The 20,929-nt window shown below is 41.3% G+C and overlaps 1 protein-coding gene and 1 long non-coding RNA gene across 3 annotated transcripts; one reads left to right on the top strand and one right to left on the bottom strand.

Annotated features, from left to right (window-relative positions):
* The first annotated feature begins 32 nt into the window (after positions 1–32).
* Positions 33–20,521, top strand: ANXA13 (annexin A13). The gene is made up of 12 exons (XM_015856289.2): positions 33–127; positions 1,111–1,185; positions 10,349–10,427; positions 11,760–11,854; positions 14,016–14,186; positions 14,298–14,331; positions 14,406–14,488; positions 15,694–15,762; positions 15,891–15,992; positions 18,045–18,120; positions 18,912–19,024; positions 20,187–20,521. The coding sequence occupies exons 1-12, from the start codon at positions 113–115 to the stop codon at positions 20,304–20,306; spliced, it is 1,032 nt and encodes a 343-aa protein (XP_015711775.1). The 5' UTR covers positions 33–112; the 3' UTR covers positions 20,307–20,521.
* On the bottom strand, positions 14,657–20,188 carry LOC116652992. Of its 2 annotated transcripts, XR_004306291.1 has the most exons (3): positions 20,011–20,188; positions 19,521–19,667; positions 14,657–19,066 (listed from the first exon to the last, which is right to left on the bottom strand). It is a non-coding gene; the product is annotated as an uncharacterized LOC116652992 (long non-coding RNA). The 2 variants fall into 2 exon arrangements; XR_004306290.1 differs by having other exon boundaries at positions 19,521–20,188.
* Positions 20,522–20,929: the final 408 nt, after the last annotated feature.

The following is a 20,929-nucleotide window of genomic DNA, read 5'->3' as shown; positions in this document are numbered from 1 at the left end:
CCTGGGGCTGGGTAGAACTTAGCAACTGTATGAAAAGTTGACTATTTCATCTGAATGCTTGTTTTATTGAAGAGCAGAAGAATTGTGTCTTCCACAGTCAGGCTAAGCAAAAATGGGCAGTTCACATGTAAGTACTTCTTTAATCTGGATAGTCAAGAGTACAATAATTTCCTGTTTTTTTGGTTTTTTTTTATTTTTGTTTTTTTCCCCCTTTCACTTTAAATTGCATTAATACAGCTGCAAATGAAGATTTAAATTCAAAGTAAACTTAAAGTGTGGGCATAAAAATTGTATATATATAGCTGGTAGCATCCACTTCATTGCAATATGTGGGTTATAAAATGGTTGCAGTAACACACAGGTTCTGCTTGTTTTAACACTATTAATAACATAGTTAGAAAGGGAAGCACTTTGAGAAAAAGTGATGCATAGGATGTCACGGGACATCCAAATTGAGTTAGATTAGCAAATTTGTGTTGGAACCTTCTAAACACAATTCCCTAAAGATCTATGAAAAGCTTTCCATTCCAGAGGCCAAATTCAGCCAATTTTATCACTGAATAGTAGAGACAGGAGTAATCTCAAAGTGTGATGCTTGCAGACAGGTCTGACAAAAATCCATATTGCTGCACTGAATCATATCATATGGGGCTGAGACAATTTTGGCCAATGTTTTGGTGCTTAATAGTAAATATCTAAGTCTGCATAATGACATTGAACCTCAAAATAGCCTGAGTGATAGCTGTGTGTTTGGGTGGATGCAATGAATGATCAGCACTTCTGAAAATGAAGAAGCTTATACTGATGAAGTTGGGGGGCTTTCAGCTCCACTTAAAAAATCATGGAAGAGCTACAGTTTATTCAGATGTGCCTCAATCTTTTTGATTGCCCCAAATCTGCAATTTCACAGTATGTATCAATAGAAGATATCCTGTTTCTTCCCTCTTCATCATTTGTCCGCATGAAATTGCAGGTTGTCTTGGAGAAGTACCTGCAGAACCACATCTGGAACAGCCTGAAAACATTCGGTTTTTAATAGAAGCTTTCAACTCGTATTTTGCAATCGTAGGTTCATGAGTGTCTTATGTATTGTGTTTTTTAAACCTCCAGAGCAAGTCTTACAACCTCCCAGAGGATAAACGGGAACCAACCATAGGGACAACAAGTTTGTCAACAGATAAGCCAGTAAGCACTCTTTTCACAAGGGATGAAAGGGGCACTGTGGTGTCACAGCACACATTGCAGCTGTTTATGGTGGCTTTGGGAGGCACTGCAGTGCACAAAGGCAGCTCCTCTTCTGTGATCAAGATCAGCGCTAGTAAAGCTGTGTTGTTTCGTTCTGTTGAATACTGCATCATTCCAACATTTTGTCCCCCTTGAAAATTCAGAAAGTGAAATTTCTTTGGCTGACCCAAATTTTGCAGGGAGAGTTAGTAGCTGAATCAGCACTGTCAGCTGAGGTATTTTGTTCTGATGGGATGGATTTATAGTTTAAAACTTAACAAAGGAAAATGTTACTGTCAAATTAAATTTTCACCAAAAACTAAGCATTGTTCAAAGGAACAATGTTTGTAGGAAAGGAAAGATGCCATTGCTTGGAAGTTGAAATTGGACTTTTCAGCTATATCGGAGCGTATGATACTTAAAATGAAGCCTTCATCAAAATCAGTATCTTTCCTAAGCATGCTAATTTGAACAAAAGTAACAAACATTACTGAAAAATACACTTTCAACAACAAAAAAAATCCAACCAATTCCAAGAAGTAACTTTCTGTTAGAATATGAGCTTCTGATTGAGCTGCGCCTGACACGATGTTAGAGCTTTAAATCTGCACGCTTCCACATGCTTCTCACTGTCTAAGTTCAGTCCAGATCCTTTCTACAATCAGCCAAAGTTCTTGACTGCTCATCCCTAGAGATTTTAAGTCATTTAAACTTATTTTCTCCATTTGCATTCTTGCATCTTAAAGCTTATCTGTACATCTGCTCTTCTTCGAAATCACTGCAAGTGGAATCAATCCATGTGAAAATTTGAGTGGCTGTTCTGCTGTAAGCAAGGTGCTTTGGGGAGCATTTGGGGAATAGCAGCAATGGTTTTTGTGTTATGATGGCTTGAAAACTTTGATCGATTTTAACATTTGTGAAATTGTTTAACTGTCTTTTAAAACTTTTGTCACTAAATAATCCAAGGCCCTGTATGCATTATTCTGATGTTCTCAAGCTACTCTGGGGGATGGAGTAAAGCTTTGTTATTAATTTAAGCCATTTTTTGCAATTCTCTGAAAGTCCCTTGCGTTTCATCTTCCCATTGTAAAGAAGCCTAAACCTCCTGCCAGGCAGGACACTATTAACATAAGAAGGAGGTGGCAGGAGGTGAGCCAGATAGTTTGAGAACTTGAAGGTAAAAATGTAAGTATAACCTTAAGAGCACCTCCACCCAATGGATCCTTTGGGAACAAGCTCACAAACATTTCAAGGGCCTTTGTGTCGCTTAAAAGGATCGAAGTACCTCATTAGTACAACCACTACCAACTGCAGTGTAGTTTTATCATCTCATTGCAAAGCTCAACAAAAGCTATTTGTCGCTTCCCTTGGCAGACTGGCATTCAGTGTCAGTAGATTCTTGTTCATTCTCTGGCCATAAGCCCACAGTCAGCAGAAGACAGAAATACCTTCACACAACACTGGGGGAGAACCATGACATATTCTTTTTGTTATCCAGAAAAATTAGTTTAGCTGTGTTGCTAACTATGACTACTGCCCCAGGGGAGTCAACCAACTTGAGAGCACCCTGAGACTTCCTTCACCCTGCAAGGTGGAAGGCAGTTAGACAAAGAAATCTCCACAATTAATAGATGCAGTTGGTTTGTCAGACACCATACGTGCAATGTTTGCATATTAATTTCCTTTCTATGGATCTATGGATATGTAAATGGTGTTTAAATAATACATCTTGCAGAGGGCCAAGGACCAATGCATGCAGTCTTGGTGTTTCCCTTTTAGGATCCTACCTCCCTCCAGTTCTTTTGTTTTTAAAAGTTTCAGATTTTGAATGTGCAAATGTATGATGTTCCCAAAGATTACATCCATGTATTGCAGTCCTGTGTTGGTATACATATTAGTACCAATGCTTAAATATGCACTTGAGTGATGCTAGCTTTTTTGTTGGCATACAGAATACTTAGCTTCAGATCTGTCGATTACGAGAACTCATCACAAGTTTCAACTGAGGTAATGAGAAGAGTGACAAATTTGTAATGAGACGTAAGGATGCTTGAGCTATATCTGTAGGTGTATGCAAGCCAGAGGTTTGGGATCTCAGTTGAAAAACAAGCAGAATTTGTCAGTTCCAGTCATTTTAGTTATCATTAGCTGTGTAACGGCCCAACATACAAAGTGTTTTTCAGCCAGGCATTACGGTCAGTGATATAAAAGCAGACTCTACCCTTAGCACACTGGAAAATTATCCTAGATTTGGAATCCCAGATTTTCTCCCGGCAAGAAAAGCCATTTATTAGCCACTTTTGTGGTTTCTGTTTTGAAGATAAGTCTTCAAAGAAAGTCATGTGGAGCCCAATTCATGCTCTGGCACATCTTACTTACAAAGATGTTTGCACTGAAGCAGATAAATTGAAGTCTCTAAGAAGAAGAGCTGCAGTTTTGTGACTTTCACTTTTTCTCTACGTGGCACCCAGGAAACTATTATTTATTATTATTTTTTATAGCGGGAAAAGGCAAATGAAGCTATTTCTATTATGATCTTGTTATCGCTGCATCTTTAGTCTCAGATGTAGATTATTTGCACCTCTTTATTTGGAAGGGAGTAACTGAGTCATAACAAAGGCTATTGAGTATGGAAACCCTGTCTGCATGACTGACATGCATTGTGTTGTCCAACATACACTTCCTATTGGAATTTTTTGGTTGCTGATAGCAGCAAACTTCAGCAGAAAGTTAGGCTGGGTGTGTGCTACTGTCATACAGCTGTTAAACCTAAAACAGTCATAAGGATTTTGGAGAGGAGCAGCAGAGTGCCTGGCAGGTGGCAAATGGCAAAGGTGCTTTTGTCTATGCGGTCAGGAAAGCAGGTGGCAATTTTCCAGTTATATATTGTGGTTGGCTGAGAAAATTGCGCAAACAAACAATAATGACAGGTGTGCATCGTGAAACAGCACAGGAAGAAAGGTGGTGGTCAGAAGGACACACGTAGTCCTGAAGTTGCCATGCATCCAATTTGTCTGAGCACATCCTTCCCTGTGCTTGATCTCATTACATTCCCTAAATGCAGATCCCTTTGGCCAGTACTTCCAGACAGAAATATCCAAAATGAGGACCCACAGCAGCAACCCTGCACCAGCAGGAGCCCTTCCTGTTATTACAGATGTTATCAGCCCTACCTTTTTATTACCACAGCACAAACCCTGGTGCTTGTTGATACTGCCCTGTTGCCAGCATGCCACAGCTGTTGACTTGTGTTTGTTTTTAAACACTAGCTCCCATCTACTCTGACCTCCGTGTTAAAACTGTTGCTGTTTTCATGAATTCCTACCTGAGTAATGGAGCCCAGTTATTTGAATTTTACTGAAGACCTTGCAGAAGACCATCTTACATTGACAGGATAATAAGAGATGGGGAAACAACCATGCAATAATGACTATCTTCACTCATGAACAGCCTTTCCCAGTTAGATAAGGCACAACCTTGACTCCTAGTAACTCATCTTTGTTAGTGTTGGTTTTTTCCCTGCCATATTAAGCAGTCCCAGTACTTGCAGGTTTTTCTATCAGAATTAGTTATGCATTGTGGCGATTGTAGGTTTTCTGCCCTTTCTGAACAACGGTCTGTAGCTTTCTGAGCAGAGGCTGTGACCATTCCTATTGCACTCATTGCTTCTGCTGTGATCCAGAATGTCACCCAGTTCCATGCAGCCTGAGATAGTACTACGCTACACTGAAAAATTATTTCTGACCAGAAACATGGCACCATGTTTTCAGTCTCTCTTTTTAAGTAGATCAGAACCAAACACCGCAGCCTACTGCCACATTTATTCTTGTGTTTTATTCTTAACACAAGGAAGGGGTTGGAAATGAATGATGGGAATTGGGTCATTTACCACTAAAACTGCCCTTTCAGATGTTAGCAGGAGGCACTGCAGGTAGTGGGGATATACTGGAGAGCCACAACTATAAGATCTAAGACAGTACATCATTTTTTTCCCTCAGTGTGTTAATCTAGTTAACCTCAAATTCCAATTGTGTTATAGCTCATTAAAAGCTTCTGCCAAGATAAATAATTAATCTTAAGTACATGCATGTTGATAAAACATTTATCATGTAAGTGGTGATTTGCTAAAAGTGATCGTCCGTGGTCGTAAGATATTAGATATAACTTAATAAACAACCTAGTCCTGTTACTTACCATGCTCTAGATTTAAAAACAAAAAGTGGGGGTGGGAACAAAACAAAATGAGAAACAAGTGATGCAAAAGGCAATTCACCATCAGCTGACCTATGCCCAGCCACTCCTCAGATGGCAACCCCAGACGTATTCTCCCCAGATTTATTGCTGATCATAATGTCAGATGGTGTGGAATATGGTTGAAATCAGCTGTGCTGGCTGTGACCCCTCCCAGCCTTCTCACTAGGAGGGCTGAATGAGAAGCAGAAAATTCCTTGAGTGTGTGTTAGTACTGCTCAGGTAATGTATCAGTGTTATCTGTGCTATGCTGGTCACAAATTCATACCATGGCTCTATCCAGACTCTATTCCAGCCAAAACCAGGACACCTGGCTAAAAATGTTTGTACCTGTTGGAATTTTTAGCTAAACTTGCCAGCAAGGTTTTAGTCTCAAGGCTATTTGGTGCCTGGTTTGTTTCATGAAAATCAAAAGAAGAGAGAGACTGTATTACAAATTCTTTCAGTAAAAGACTGATGTGTGACCTCAACCATGGCAGACATCAGAGAATCCTTATGGTGATGTGCAGGATAAGCGCAGAAATCAGTCTGAAGCCAGATGGGAATCTGTGGGAAACAAGACTTGGATAGCAAAGGAAGCCTGTATCATTCCATGTGGAACTGGTTTATGTAATTCTTGTTTAAATCTTGGTTCTCTCCAATGCATCTTTGTGATTGTAATTAAATGCATGGGAAGAATAACAAAACCAGTAAATTAACTGGGACTTGATTCCGTACCAATTTCCAGTAACCACTGCAGATGCCCTCAGACCCATCTGTAACAAGTTACAGGTGCAGGTCACACAGCAGCCTACACATTTCCAGCTGGCATTGAGCTTACCCTGAGGCATCTCTAGTGGCACCAGACACCAACAACTCAGTACTGCCCTAAATTTTATTCCAGACCACATTCATGTGCAGTAGCCAGTGCTGCAGAGAGCCTGGCTGGGTCAGTCTGCCCTTTCTGCAGTATCTCATTTTAGATTTAATTTTTATTTTTGTTAAGCCAAAGAGCAATGGAGTACAGCAACCAAAGACAATCTTGACAATCTTGAAGTAAGACATCTGCTGAATAAATCATTTCAATGGAGCTGGCAAAAATCTCAGCACCTCTGGGTTGATCCAGCCCATGTTAGAGATGTGCTCACAGCAATTCTGTATGTATCCCAATTATGCTGAGCAGCAGCCACATTCCTGCTGGCTCTTCCTAGTGATTTGCCTCTGGGGTCTGCATCTGCATTTATCTGTGCACAACTTTGCACTGATCCATGTTGGAGCTGCAGGAGAAGAGCGTGGTCAGCAGCATCCCTTGCAGCAAACCTTTCTGTTGTTTTGAAATTACTCTTCCATAAATCTCTGCTCCCATGGTTGTGCATCTGCTTAAGTGGTTGGGGGTGGAAAAATACCAGTGGCTGCTCAGATATATTATCAGCTATTTTCAGGTAGAATACTTTGTCTCCCTTCTGCAATACAGGAAGCTACCTGTGTGCATGCTCATGGCAGCATTCCTTCTGTTGTTGTCTTCTGACAGCTTAGCAATTTATATATATATGTGTTGTCTTTACCTCCAGGAAGCCATTAGCTGTTGTCTTCAGAAATCTCCACAATATACTACAACATCTCTCCAACTGTATTATTTATTTGTGTACCATAAGTGTTCCTCCATATGCTGACATCAAGAAAAGTCTCCATATGCTTCTCTAAGCATTGTGGACCATCTTCAGCTATAAATTTATCCCCTCTACTCAGCTCTTGTGAGGCCTCATCTGTAGTACTGCAACCAGGCCTGGGGGAATGATGTGGAGCTTTTGGAACAGGCCCAGAGGAGGGCCACTAAGATGAGCAGAGGGCTGGAGCACAAGACCTATCTTAAAGTGACTCTGCCTGCATAAATGCATACATAGTCTCAAACTGTATGAAGCATCAATTTATTTTGCCATTTAACTCTTCAGGAGAATGTGCCATAGTTCTGCAGGGCAGGAGGAAGCCCAGATCTGGAGCAGGTCTCCCTCCTCTGCGTGGGAGGGCGTGCCAATGGGTGAGACCCAGCAGACAGCGAGATTTAACCAGGGCGTTCTGAGTGACTCAGGAATTGGCCTTGACAGTTTCCTACCCAGCGTATCAGCTTTCCAATCTACAAAGCTTTAATGCTAGTGTTACTCACAGTACTACAGAAGTGATATCCTCAGAGTCACCAGTTAACATTTGACAGTGGTTTATTTGAAGACGGTGGCTTCATCACAGCTTGTTCTTGCAGTGCTTTAAAACAAACATATCCTGAACATCATTGAGAAACCGACCTTCCTTCTCTTCATCATACTTTACCCTCGCAAATAAATACTTTTCTTTATGCCTTTATGAATTCTCATAAATCCACTATGTCGTTTCACTTGATGGTGCTACCATTCTCCTACCTGTAGCAACTGTGCTACACACACCCAACAGCTACACCAACAAGTGGCATGTAGGGGTTAGGGACTAGCTGTAGGCTGATTACAGACCAAAACCATTGAGGCATACAGTAACAAACCAGCTTGCAGTGCCCACTGGGATTGTTCCAGTATGCATGATACTAATGGAAGAAATTATCAGTGCATTACCAAGCATAGGAGGAACTCTGACAACCCTAACAAGCCTATGTCAAAGTATGGACTGAAGTGCTGCAATGCTCTGCGTTATCAAATTGGTGTTAGGGAGAGAGGACACCTCTCTGCAGGGCGTTCTCAAATGATGGGCTGTATGTCCAGAATGGATTTCTGTTGTTTTGTGGAATACCTTTATTCTGCTCCCCAAATCTAATCCTTGAGGGTAGGGTTGCTGAGAATAAAGTTGAACTTTATTCTCTTGAGTCTTTCTGTTACCAAGATAGAAAGGAAAATGGAGGCGTAACATGACCATTGGAAAAGGAGAAATAAATTAGAGTTGTTGAGTTTTCAGCTCTCATTGTTCCAAACAAACAAACAAACAAAAAACTCCTACATGATTCCATGCAAGAAGAAGCACAACTGCCCTGTGAAAAATAGGAGAATAGGAAAGCAATTGATACGATTTGTTTTGGACAGATAATGGTTTCTAGCTGATTTTTGTTTTCTAACACTGCTTCTAACACTGTGTTTCCCTTTCACTTTCAACAAGGTTCTTGAGAAGCTGGAAGATCATTAAACAAAATCTTTCACTAGAAAATATTATTTATATGTATCTAATTTCACCAATCTGGAAAGGTATGGGAAAGTGTGTATGTGCTTTGCCAACCATTGAGAGCGTACAGGAGGGTGCACATTCACAAGCAATAATGGGCTGGTGAAGGTGTTACCTTGTGAGGCTGCAGTGCCATAAGTCTGAGAACCTTATGAATTGATCCTGTACCTTAATAATTGCTGTTGAAATAATAACTTTCAATTAAGGTAATTTGAGAGAGAAAGCCGCATTACAGCCACTGCCATTAGCGGTATGTTGTATCCTAGCCACTGACTGCATTAGAAAAGCCAAGGTGCTTAAATTGTGTTTAGTCTATTTCAAAGGGAAAGTAGCATAGGGATTGTATTAAAAGTTTATCCATGAGATAAGGCCCTTTGCCTTGTGATAGAGAGCAACTTAATGCAGAGCTATATCTCTTCCACCAGAACTGGTAGTGCAGAGTGTGAAACTTTGGAGGAATGCCAGCAGGCTATACCAGTGCATTGCAGAAATCATCCTCAGGCCAACAGAGTGACCTTGTCTGTGGCATTTTTCAGGAGTAATCTCTGCCCTGTGTTCTCCCCTAGGGCAAGGAGAAAACATTGCCATGTAGCTCTTCTACTGAGGGGTATTTTTGGAAGGGCTTAGTGCCATGTCCCAGGGTGTCCTCACCCTTAACTGTTCCTAATGGAGAGCAGAGTGCTTTGCCTTTGGGTGCCATCACCCTTTGTCACACCTAACAGCAGTGGAAAGCCAGTGCCTGGCAGCCCTGCAAAACAAGCCGCCAGATCAACCTGCTGCCATTTGAATGGAAATACCAAAGCACTTATAGTACACACTTAGATCCTCAGAGCAGATGGTGTGCATATAGTTCAAATTGATTTAGGAGCCTAGGAGCTATTTTCCAGTATTATTTAAGCTCTTAGGCGTTTAAATTATCTGATTCATGATACTACAGGGGCTGAAAATGTTGCTGGCCTGCTCCCAGATACTTCTCTACCCTTGTCTAAGAAATAGCAGAGCAGGGGACTACCAGAACTGCAGCCCCTCTGGTTCACACCCTGTCGAATTAGTACAAATTAGCATGGTTTTCTGTTTTTCATTTATATGTCAGGCTATAAGCTGCTGCTGTAGTAGTGGACTTTGAGTTATTATTCCTGATAGATCTAGCTCAAAGTAAGCATATGTACAGTACACACAGATGCACACATGTACAACCACCATCTTTATGAAGTTATATATCTTCATTTACTTTGTTTGTATAAGGACATCAATTGAAGAAAGGTATGCAGGACCCACTTTTATTCAATCCATAGAGACTGCCAGCTTCTAACAGTTAAATGTGTGCAGGTTTCTGCGTGCATCTGATAAGTCATTTATATTGGCCTGTTGTTAATGTGGTACAAACAAACAGTATTTGATCTGACATGAAGTTGTCCAATATAAAGTTATTACATTCAGATTATTTGAACAAGCCTGAACTGTCAGAGCAAAGTTACATAGGATCAGCATCACGTGTCATGTGGAAACAGCTGTTCTTGCTCCAATTCCAGGAGACCTTGTGATAGACAGAGCTTTACAGTGAAGCCCAATCTGAACTTCAAAGTTTAGATGATGTGACTAAAGATCAGGCAAGAACCTGGCCCAGACTTCTGTGGTTCAAAGGGAATAATGCAAAGTCATTTCCCATTTGTCTGTTGTGTCTCTGTTTTCCCAGTCAACTGACAAACGCCGCCATCATGGGTTTGATGCAGACCGAGATGCCAAGAAACTACACAGTGCCTGCAAAGGAGCAGGTAAGGAAGCTCTTTGCTTTTGTGCAAAGGGCAATTCAAGATTATAAAAAGCATATCTGTATTCCAGAACAGTATTTAAACCATTTTCAATTAATCTTTTTGCTTTCTGTCACTGACTCAAACAGCGTGCACACACATGGAGTTAAGGTAAATGGGAAAGGCAGCCAGTTTGTTCAAAGACTGGTAGGATCTGTTTTGTTAACTGCTTGACTCCAGAGGATCGGGCTAAACTTGCTGTTTGCTGATGTGACAGGACCACAAAGCTGTCAGTGCTGATATGACATTCATGGAGTCCAGCCAATAAGGCTGTCACTTAAACCCTTTATATGTTATGCACACTGTGGCAGTGCCCACCTCAGTCAGGACCAGAGGTATCCCCTGACAGATGTTCATTTCAATACCTGTTTTGAGTAAATGCCTGAGGCAAGTCATTGGCCCCACAGATGGAAGTGCACCAGGACAGAGGCTAATGCAATAGCTGCTCTGTTGTGTCACTCAGGCATCCAAATAGCACTGCTGTAGTCCTGTCCCATTAGCCACAAACACTGACTGATGCCTTCCAGCTGCCTTGTTTAGAGCAAACATCTGTTTATATTGGCTTAGGGCAAGAAAAGTGCAAGAACAAGGTCACCGCCTTCAGCAAGCATCTATCTATTGCGTAAGTTACAGGTCAAAGCTTCCTCAGGACTTTCCCATGGCAGGACGTCGTGTGGTCAGTTCCCCTGTGGGCTCCCCAGAGAAATAGCCCCTGCAGTGCCCATCATTGGGACTTCCCAGCGGCTGCATTCTCCCACTTATTTATGCCAAACAAAACAGCATCAGCAGAGAGATTCAGACCATGAAGTCTAATTCCCTCTCCTCTTTCTGACTCCATCTAGCATAGAGGACAACCTGTTTTGTACAGTCCACCGTTAAGGCAGTGAGTAAACAAGACTGATTTGATCATACCCTCACCTACCCAGCCACTTGCCCCATGCTGTTGCCACAGTTGAAAAGCACTGCAGGGGTGGAAAGTAGGGTCAGGGACTGCTTCAACAACTGCCACTCTAAACATGGACATCAGTCCATGGGCGTTGGCATGTCAGAACTCTGATCAGAAACAGAAGACTCAGATCCTCTGATAACATATCAGCAGCATAAGGCAGTGATCTTCTATTTTACGTTCTGAACACTGTAGCTGACTACAGATAAATATATTCTCAGAAGATTCTCAGATTCTACAAATCCCAAAGTTTTCCTGAGTTGATGTATGTATATTGATTTGTTTCTCTTTTCTTTCCTCTGCACTGGATTCTTGATTAAACTTTGTCTATGTACAACCTTCTTTTTCAGGAACTGATGAAAAAAAAGTTATTGAAGTCTTGTCAAGTCGAACATCAGAGCAGAGACAACAAATTAAACAGAAGTACAAAGCTCTCTATGGCAAGGTATGTCAGAATAATTGGCCTCTCTCTTTTGAATGGCGTACATGCTGGAAATGGAGCTCTTAGACCTCTGCTTTTGAGATACCAAGGGCCCAATAGATTGAAGGTTTCTGATTCAGCAATTTTTTAGCTGCCAAAAAAAGTTGTTGTATTAACAACATCAGGATTCAGAATATTTGTTTTTAATTCGGCCTTAAGCAGATCAGAGCATTTTATTCAGTGTTGGGACAGCTAAAAAAAACATTCATCACCAAAATCAAATATTTTCTCAAAAAGAGTAGCAAGAAGTTGGCACAGGCTGCCCAGAGAGGTGGTCAAGGAACATGGAGATGTGGCCCTGGGGGACCTGGCTTAGTGGGCATGGTGGTGATGGGTTGATGGTTGGACTAGATGACTAGGACAAGGTCAAGGGGAAATGGTTTTAAGTTGAAGGAGGGAAAATTTAAGTTGGATGTCAGGGGGAAGTTCACTACTAAGAGAGTGGTGAGGTGCTGGAACAGGCTGTCCAGTGAGGCTGTGGATGCCCCATCCCTGGAGGTGTTCAAGGCCAGGTTGGATGGGGTTCTGGGCAGCCTGGTCTGGTATTAAATGTGGAGGTTGATAGCCCTGCCTGCTGCAGTGAGGTTGGAGCTTCATGATCCTTGAGGTCCCTTCCAACCCAAGCCATTCTATGATTCTATAATTCTATGATTTTTCAGTGCTCTTTCCAATCTTAATAACTGTATGACTCTGTACTTCAGCTTGTGTTTATCTTTAGTGCATTCAGAAGAAAAAAAAAAAAGAAAAAGAAAGAAAGAAAACCCTGAAACAAAGGCAATTGCAATGAATTGCAAGACAAATGCAATTAAAGTAACAGGGAAATTTCAGATTGAAATACCCTTTGACCAGGTACATATTCAGAGGAACTTTCTGGTCTTACATCATTATATTTTTGTGAGTCAAATAGATTTAATATTGATTTATGCTCATGATGAGATAGACGCCACATGGAAAAAATGAGAAATCTCCAAGGGTGCTTGGTTTCTGGAGGGAAGACACAAAGGCTGCCTTTATGATTTGGCTTGTAAGGAAAATAAAAGATTTCGATGTATTTTGTATGTAAATAACTGTTCAGTATTGTTATTAAATCACTATTTTCTTAAGGTCTGCTTGCTCTTCAGTCTTTAACCAATGTTAATAAGACAGGCAGCACTTAAGTGGAAAGCCTGTCATACGTAAACCAGACAGCAAGCATGATTCTGAGTGCATGCACACCACTGAGTGCATTGCTTAATGAGGATTAAGAAAAACAGGCAGTGGAAATGGACAAATTCCAGGAGTTATCCCAGTGACATGGGCATGTCACAGCCCTTCCAACCCAGATATTTGTGAGAGCAGAGCTGCACACTGTTAGAGGAAGTGTGGTCTGCCAGTGCCCTGGGACTGGTCCAGCACTGGTGGGAGCTGCTGGCTTGAGGGATGGAGCTCATCTGCGGTTGGGCAAGAGCACACTTCAGAACAATAGATGTAGAACTGGCCTTCTTCACTGCTGTTCTGTAGCTGTCAAATACTTCCTGGACTGCAGGAAATATGAGCTGAAGAAAGAGTTTGAATAAATCATTGGTAGATGTTATACGCAATGTGAGTGCTCAGCTGACACATAAACACCAGCCAGCTTTTCTCCATTACTGATTTTTTAATTAAAAAGAACAGAAAGGATCTTTGTGAGGGTTTTTTTTTCTTTCCTTTTTCTTTTTATCTTTGTTTTTGGTGGAAAAAAAAGTGCAAAGCACTTTATAGAAACATGTTGCTTCTTGTAGTAAGTCCATTTTAAGCAAAAGTGGAAGACAATTTGAGGGAAGTTGGATCCGTTTTGTTGCACCTCTTTCAAAACAGGAGGTTTCTGTGTTGTGTTTTGGGGCAAATTCTCCTGGTAAGGGATTTTAAATACTAGTGAATAAGTATTTAAACAAGGAAGAGTCCAAACTGGACAATGAGCAGCTAATATTTGAAGACGGGAGAAAAAGATCATTCAATATTTTGGGGGAATTTAATATGCAAAGAGATTCCCACATACCTTTTGTTTTCCATACTTTTGTCCCTTTTTGGTACAGAAAAAGCTTTGAAATCATGGAATTCTCTAATTCCTCTTGGATTTTTGCGCTGACCCTTCCTGTCTTCACAGGATTTGGAGGAAGTCCTGAAGGGAGACCTGAGTGGCAGTTTTGAAAAGGCTGTGCTGGCTCTGCTGGAACTTCCCTGCGAGTATAAGGCCCGAGAGCTTCGCAAGGCCATGAAGGGTGCTGGGACTGACGAGTCGCTGCTGATTGAGATCCTCTGCACACAAAACAATAAGGTTGGGACATTCTGGTAGATTTTACATGTGATGTACCTTAGGTAGCAGTGCAAAAAGCTGACTTGCTTTGTCTGCTTGTTTGCTTGTTGATTTGCATTCTTATTTCCCTAGGAAATCATAAGCATAAAGGAGGCATACAAGCGGCGTAAGTAGTGTTGCTTTTCATATCCCTTCATTTGAAGCCTTCATCACTGAGTGAACCCTCACAGATCTGTTTTTTTTTTTCCTGCAAAGATCTGGAGTCTGATGTGAAAGGTGACACGAGTGGTTCCCTGAGGAAGATACTGGTCACTGTGCTGGAGGTGAGTCTGTGAACTTTACTATTATGCACTAACCTGGAAGACAGATTTTATTTTATTTATCATGATAAATATTAGCTGCTATTTAGAATGACTGCAATTAGTAATATAATAACAAAGTAATTATAATAAGCAAAAGAGATTCTTAAAGGCATTCTTCCAGACAAAAACTGAGTTTTCAGCTGTTTAATGTCACAATGGGGATTATACAAATTCAGAAGTGATTTTAGAAATTCTGATAATTGGTAGGCATCAGCATAACTTTATGATTTTACCACAGTAATGGTATCATAGAATCACAGAATCACTAGGGTAGGAAAAGAGCAGTAAGATCATCTACTCCAACCATTAACACATCACCACCATGCCCACTAAACCATGTCCCTCAGTACTGTATCTACGCGTTTCTTGAAAACACTGAGGATAGAACGGTAGAATACCCATGAAGGGTCGTGACTACACTATGCTGATTTCTGTCTAAAGCCTGTGACACCTGGTTTCAATCTTAACTTACAATTCATATAGATACAGAAGAAGTAAGAAAGAGATTGCTGTTATGTTTCCTTTCCATTCACAAAAAGAAAGTGTATTTTCCATTACAACATGCTTGATTTTAAACCAGCCACATGAAATAAAAAACAAGTAACATTTCTATAAAGACATAGTATAGCTAATTAAAGTAAGATCACAAGTAGGAGTGCAACCATCTGACCAGACAGCCCATGGAAATGAAAAGATTTGATACATTTTAAAGTTTTAACAGCCCGGTTGCTAAGTACACCAGTCTGGAAAGCACTGCTTCAACCTCTTGGGGTATATTTTCAGGAGATGCAAATGTGTATTATCCATATATCTTTTTTATAGTTAATTTGTTTGTAATTTCAGTTAGAAAACAAATAAACAAACAAACAAAAACAGTGCTAGTGAATGCTCAGAGCATGCATTATATTCATTTATTGAGGAATATTTCAAAGCTCTCAGGGAGTACACAGCACTGATTAATGTGCAGGCTTCACCTCAAGTCCATGCTGAACTTGGACAGTTTTATCCCGTGCTGTACAGTGACCTATTACTAAGCAGTTGTCAGCAGGTGGCAGCAAAACTATAACCAAAATGTTTGCAAAGGCCGCTAAATGACCAGCTTCCCCTCCACCACAAACTAACCAGCACTTGAGTCTCTTTTTGAACCATAATGTCCTTTTCTGTAGGCAACCCGAGATGAGAACCAGCAAGTCAACGTAGAGCTCGCTGAGCAGGATGCCTCAGATCTGTATAAAGTAAGTGAAACTACAGAAAGAAAGAAAAACAACAATTATCTGGTGCTGCTCAGCAATGAGATGGTGACAAAATGCACTGAGCATGTGGGATACACAAGTGCATCAAACATTAACATGCAATATCTAAGGCAGGAGAAGGCCGCTGGGGAACAGAGGAGCTGGCTTTCAATGTTGTCTTAGCAAAGAGAAGCTACAGTCAGCTGAGAGCAACTTTTCAGGCCTACGAAAAGGTGAGTTATTCCCTTATGTGATGTGGGTTGCACAGGATGTAATGTGTAGCTTGCAGGCCCTGCAACAACATGTAGAGAAGGTGACCCTTTATTTATCATTTTAAAGGAATTTGGAAATAATTTCTGTATGACTAGATCCTGATCTTATAGAGGGAAAAAGCTGTATCATATGCCAGTTAAGCAGAGGATATTCCCTTTCATAACCCACACAGCATCCAACCAAACAAAAGCTGTGGTGTCCCACAGCTGCATGATGATGCGTATGCTGGTTCCTGCAGCAGGAGGGCTGACCATTCTGGGGCAGTGAGGTGGCACACAGCTGGGCGGATGCATGCTGGACCTGTTCCTGGCTTACTCATGAGACCTTGCTGTGTCTGGAGGTGCCTGTTCCCATCCTCTCCATTGCACTCATCCACAGCCCTTCTGTTAGGGCAGAGGCACATCTCTAGCCTCTTCTGAGCAGACAGCAGGTGCAAGGACTTTGCTGTGCTCTCCTCACAAGCAAAAGATGAAGTAAGCAGCAGAGCCTTAGCTGTTTACTTGACCTGTGAAAGTTCAAGCAAAGGCAAATGCAAAGTTTTTCTCTCAGAAGGTAGGTGGAAGCCCAGCAGTGATGTTCATTCCCTGGAGAGGGGTCCTCTCCAGCCTCTGGCTCAGAAACCCAAAATCCCCTAGGATGTAGAATCATAGAATTACTCAGGTTGGAAAAGACCTCGAAAATCATCAAGTCCAAACAACATAGTACCCTAATTCTAACAACCCTCTGCTAAATAATATATCTCTGAGCTCTGCATCCAAACAGCTCTTAAACACATCCAGGGATGGTGACTCGACCACCTCCCTGGGGAACCTATACCAGTGTTTAACTACCCTTTCTGTAAAGAAGTGTTTCCTAACATCCAACCTAAACTTACTTTGGCGCAACTGACCTGCCTTGCTCTCACTGTAAGCACCTTTCAGATACTGGAAGAGAGCGATGTCTCTGAGTTCATCAGAAAACTGTGACCCTAAGCATTGAAGATAGGAAACCTTCAGTCATAGTCTTCTTTCAATGTCATTATAATAAAGAACCCTTATTTGGAAAAATGTTTGAAGCTTAATCCAGCTTTTGGTTTGTTGTTGGCAGGAGAAAAAAACCAGTCACTAATTGATACTCCCTCAGAGTTGCCCATATCCTGGGGGTTCCAAGCTACCTTCACTTTTTGATTCCAAAAGCCAAGAAGATCATATTGCCCAACCCAATCTACCACATCCTTTCTGGCTGTATGAGAGGAAGGGGGCCCATATTAGAGCCATGCAAACATCAATCCTTCACTTTTGGAAAGATAGAGACAAATCAATTGGGTTTGCAGAATCTCACAAGGTATCCAATGCTGCCTTGTATTTGTGCTCTCCTAGGTCTGAGCTTAAGTCCACTGGATTTTTGAAACACGCAGAGGCATCTAAGTAGCAAAGCAGAGCAAAGTAAAAGGCTTTGAGGTTCAGAAAATTCACTAGGTCAAAATGAACTGTGTTTTGAAGTTGCAGTCTCTTTTTCCCTTTTTCTACAGAATAATACAAAAACTTGGGAACAACTGAAGTGCTTGTAAACTTTCCCTGGGAAGCCAAAGACAATAAGTAACAAAGCTTCACAGAGCTGGTAAAGCTCCAAAATTTATCTTCTTTGTGTGGAAACTATCCAGAGCCTTGATAAAAGGATTAGAAGGAACTCAGAGACTTTTTCCTAGACTCAGGGTCACTCAAGAAGAAGCTGAAGCTTCTTTGTTCTAGAAGCCCTCTGATATGAGTACAACTGCCTGATTGATGCTATCCATCTCCTGGCTGCTGTGCCTTACCAGGCCTTGTAGCCTCTGTTTTCTTGGTGCCAGTGGATCTGTGAGCACTTAAACCAAAGAAAGGCTTCATTTGTCCATGAATTACTCTCTTGTAAAGAGCTAAAAGGATGTGAATTGGGCTTTTGCCATTGGATCCTTAATATAAAGTGGGTTTTATGGCAGTGCTATGACGTGTGCAGAGAGCAGCTCTTACAGCTACATTTTGTTGTCCTTGTAGGTGTGTGGAAAAGACATAGAAGAATCCATTAAAAGTGAAACATCAGGAGATCTGGAGAAAGCTTATCTCACTCTGGGTAAAAGAAAAAAAAAAAAGCATTGAGACCTTTCTTTTCTAGTTCTTGCCCTCCTTTGACATTGGTTCTTGGGGTTTCTGCCTGGTGACGGTTATTGAGGTAACCCTAAACTGAAAATGACTTATCTGCAGCCTGTGCCAGTGCCTCACTACCCTCTGAGTAAAGAATTTCTTACTAAGATCTAACTTAAACCTCATCTCTTTTAGTTTAAAGCTATTCTCCCTTGTCCTATTGCTATCAGATCATGTAAACATTGATCTCTCTCCTTTTTATGTGCTCCCCCAAGTACTAGAAATCTGTAATGTGGTCTCCCTGGAGCCTTCTCTTCTCCAAGCTAAACAAGTCCAGCTCCCTCTACCTTTCTTCATAAGAGAAAGGCTCCATCTTCATAGCCTCCTCTGGACCCACACCAATAGTTCCACGTTTTTCTTGTGTCTGGTGTCCTGGGCCTGGACACAGTAAATATATCATCAAGGAGAACTCTCGATGGACTAACGCTCATCCTCATTCATTTCATTTTCACTGTGAAATAGCAGTGGAGTCAGTGTTTATCATTTCACTGTGTAATGAACTTTCCCTCTGGATAAACGTGTGACTCCATTCAGATTCCAAATTTGCTCCTTGTATGTGGATAGAGAACTAGTTATAAAATACAAACCCTCCCAGCTCATACATCTACATGATTATAACCCTAGAGAGTTTTTTGTATTTCTTCCTTATTTCCTTCTGATTGAAGATGTAATACAAAGTGTAAGTATTTAAGTGTAATGAAGTCTCTTACTGTTCTCCAGTCAGCTGTGCCAAAGACTGTCCGGGTTACTTTGCTACACTTCTGCACGAGTCAATGAAAGGAGCTGGGACTGATGAAGATACTTTGATTCGCATCCTTGTGACCAGGGCTGAGGTAGGGTATCCTGCAATCTGCAATACTATTGTACCAGCAGCTCTGTGAGAAATACAAATGTAGAGAGTACGGAGTGAGCTCTGGTGGATCAGCCAACCCCATACAGCCCAATGACATCAGAGGCCACACTCTGCTTTTATACTTAGGCAATGCTAATTTTGGTATGGCATCTATTTCTGGTTTTGAAAGGATGAGCAAGCTTACAGAAAGCCTATAGTAGAGTCAACTGTACCTGGGTAAAAATGGCCTGTAGGGAGGCCCAATAAGATGCGAAAAAGTAAATTAAATTCCTAGTGAAGTAATTATAAAGCAGCAGTTCTCAAATTAATAATTGCTTATAAATATACGTTGCCAATTCTCTCCGATTCCAGCCTGGAAAAGCAGATGGGAAGGAGGGAAGAGAAATAAAGAGCCAAAGGAGATAACTGTAATTTTAAAAAGCACAAAATTGAAAAAGACGTTTGAGATCCTAAACATAGTCTTTAATTCTTCCTACCTTATAAGCTGTTGAGATTATAGCCTCAGGGAAGTTTCAGTCTTGACGCAGAAGCGGAATTGTTCACATGGACATGGAGAGCATATTTCTCAATAATCGGAAGCATGAGAAATCAGTCTCCAATATAGTCTCCTCATTAAGATGCAGCTGAATCAAGAGAACACTTAAAGACCGCAGTAATAAAGATTACAACTGTGCAGTGGGTTTCCTTTCACCAGAAAGCTTGAGACAAGGCATTTCATTCTCCCCTCATAGTAACCAGAAAATTACTTCCATGAGTGGAACAAAACCAACAAAACGTCCTTTTATACTCCATCTTTTATACATGGAAGTGCTCCTTTTCCTTCTTGACACCATGGAGTGCATCCACGCAGCACCACTGAACACCAGGTAGCGATGCCCCTGGCCACCCCAGCATGGCGCTCCACTCATGTCCATCCCCCTTTTCACAGCTAGTGTCCCCTCACCACACCACCTCACATGAGCTTACCTCAAGTCCTAACAAGAACTCCAGGGTCCTCCAAGGTGTTTGGACCTCCTGCTTTCTCCTCTTCTCCCACTGGCTGCAGTGGACCTTGAATCAGACCTCAGGGGTCCTGGTAGGAGCAGGGCACATGGTACAAAACATGACCCACTCTTCTAAAGAGGCTCTTGGTGTCTTCTCAGAGTGACCTTCCAGCAATAAAGGGGAAGTTCCAGGAAAAGTACAAGAAGTCGTTAACTGAAGCTGTCCGATCTGATACCTCTGGGGACTTCAGAAAGTTGCTTCTGGCTATTTTGCAATAAATAACCATCAAGAATGAAGAGGCATGCTGAGCAGCCACCTCTTGATTAGCTTCCAAAATAGCATTCAAAAAATGTGGCATTAGCACAAAGAAAAAAATCCAATTTATTTTCTTTCCAGCTGGGAAACACATTGCCAAGTAAAGCTGGACATGAGGTTTATGTTATGGCTGTCTCACCAAATGTCCTTAAGCAATAAAGATGTGTTAAAAAACGAAGTCTAAATTGGCCTCTTTATGTCTGCATGTGTGGAAGAATCTTTATTTTCTGTCATTATTTCTTCTGTATAGACCTCCTGCCTTTCTTAAGACTTAGTGCTGTTCTTAAGATTGTCCTTGCTCTTTCTCTGTGTTTCTTCCCCAGTGTGAGGGGTGCAATGCCATGCCATCACAGTCCTGCCCAGAGAAAATAGGTAGTAATTTCTTCTCAGTCCATTATTACAGCTCTTTAAACAATCGGTAGGCTGTGAATTAATGATTTAAGTGAGTCTCTGAGTAAAATCCTCCTATCAGCAGGAGAGGTTGGAATGATTTCCCTGTCTGTGAGTTTCCCTCTCAGTCCTACTTATATTCTAAGTTATCCTGTACTGGAGATAAGAAATTGCAGTCTACACTGGCACTAACACC

This window comes from Coturnix japonica, chromosome 2 (genome assembly GCF_001577835.2).
Source record: "Coturnix japonica isolate 7356 chromosome 2, Coturnix japonica 2.1, whole genome shotgun sequence".
In the NCBI taxonomy this organism is placed as follows: domain Eukaryota; kingdom Metazoa; phylum Chordata; class Aves; order Galliformes; family Phasianidae; genus Coturnix; species Coturnix japonica.
Note: the sequence above shows the minus strand (reverse complement) of the source record. Positions and strands in the feature narration are given on the sequence as shown.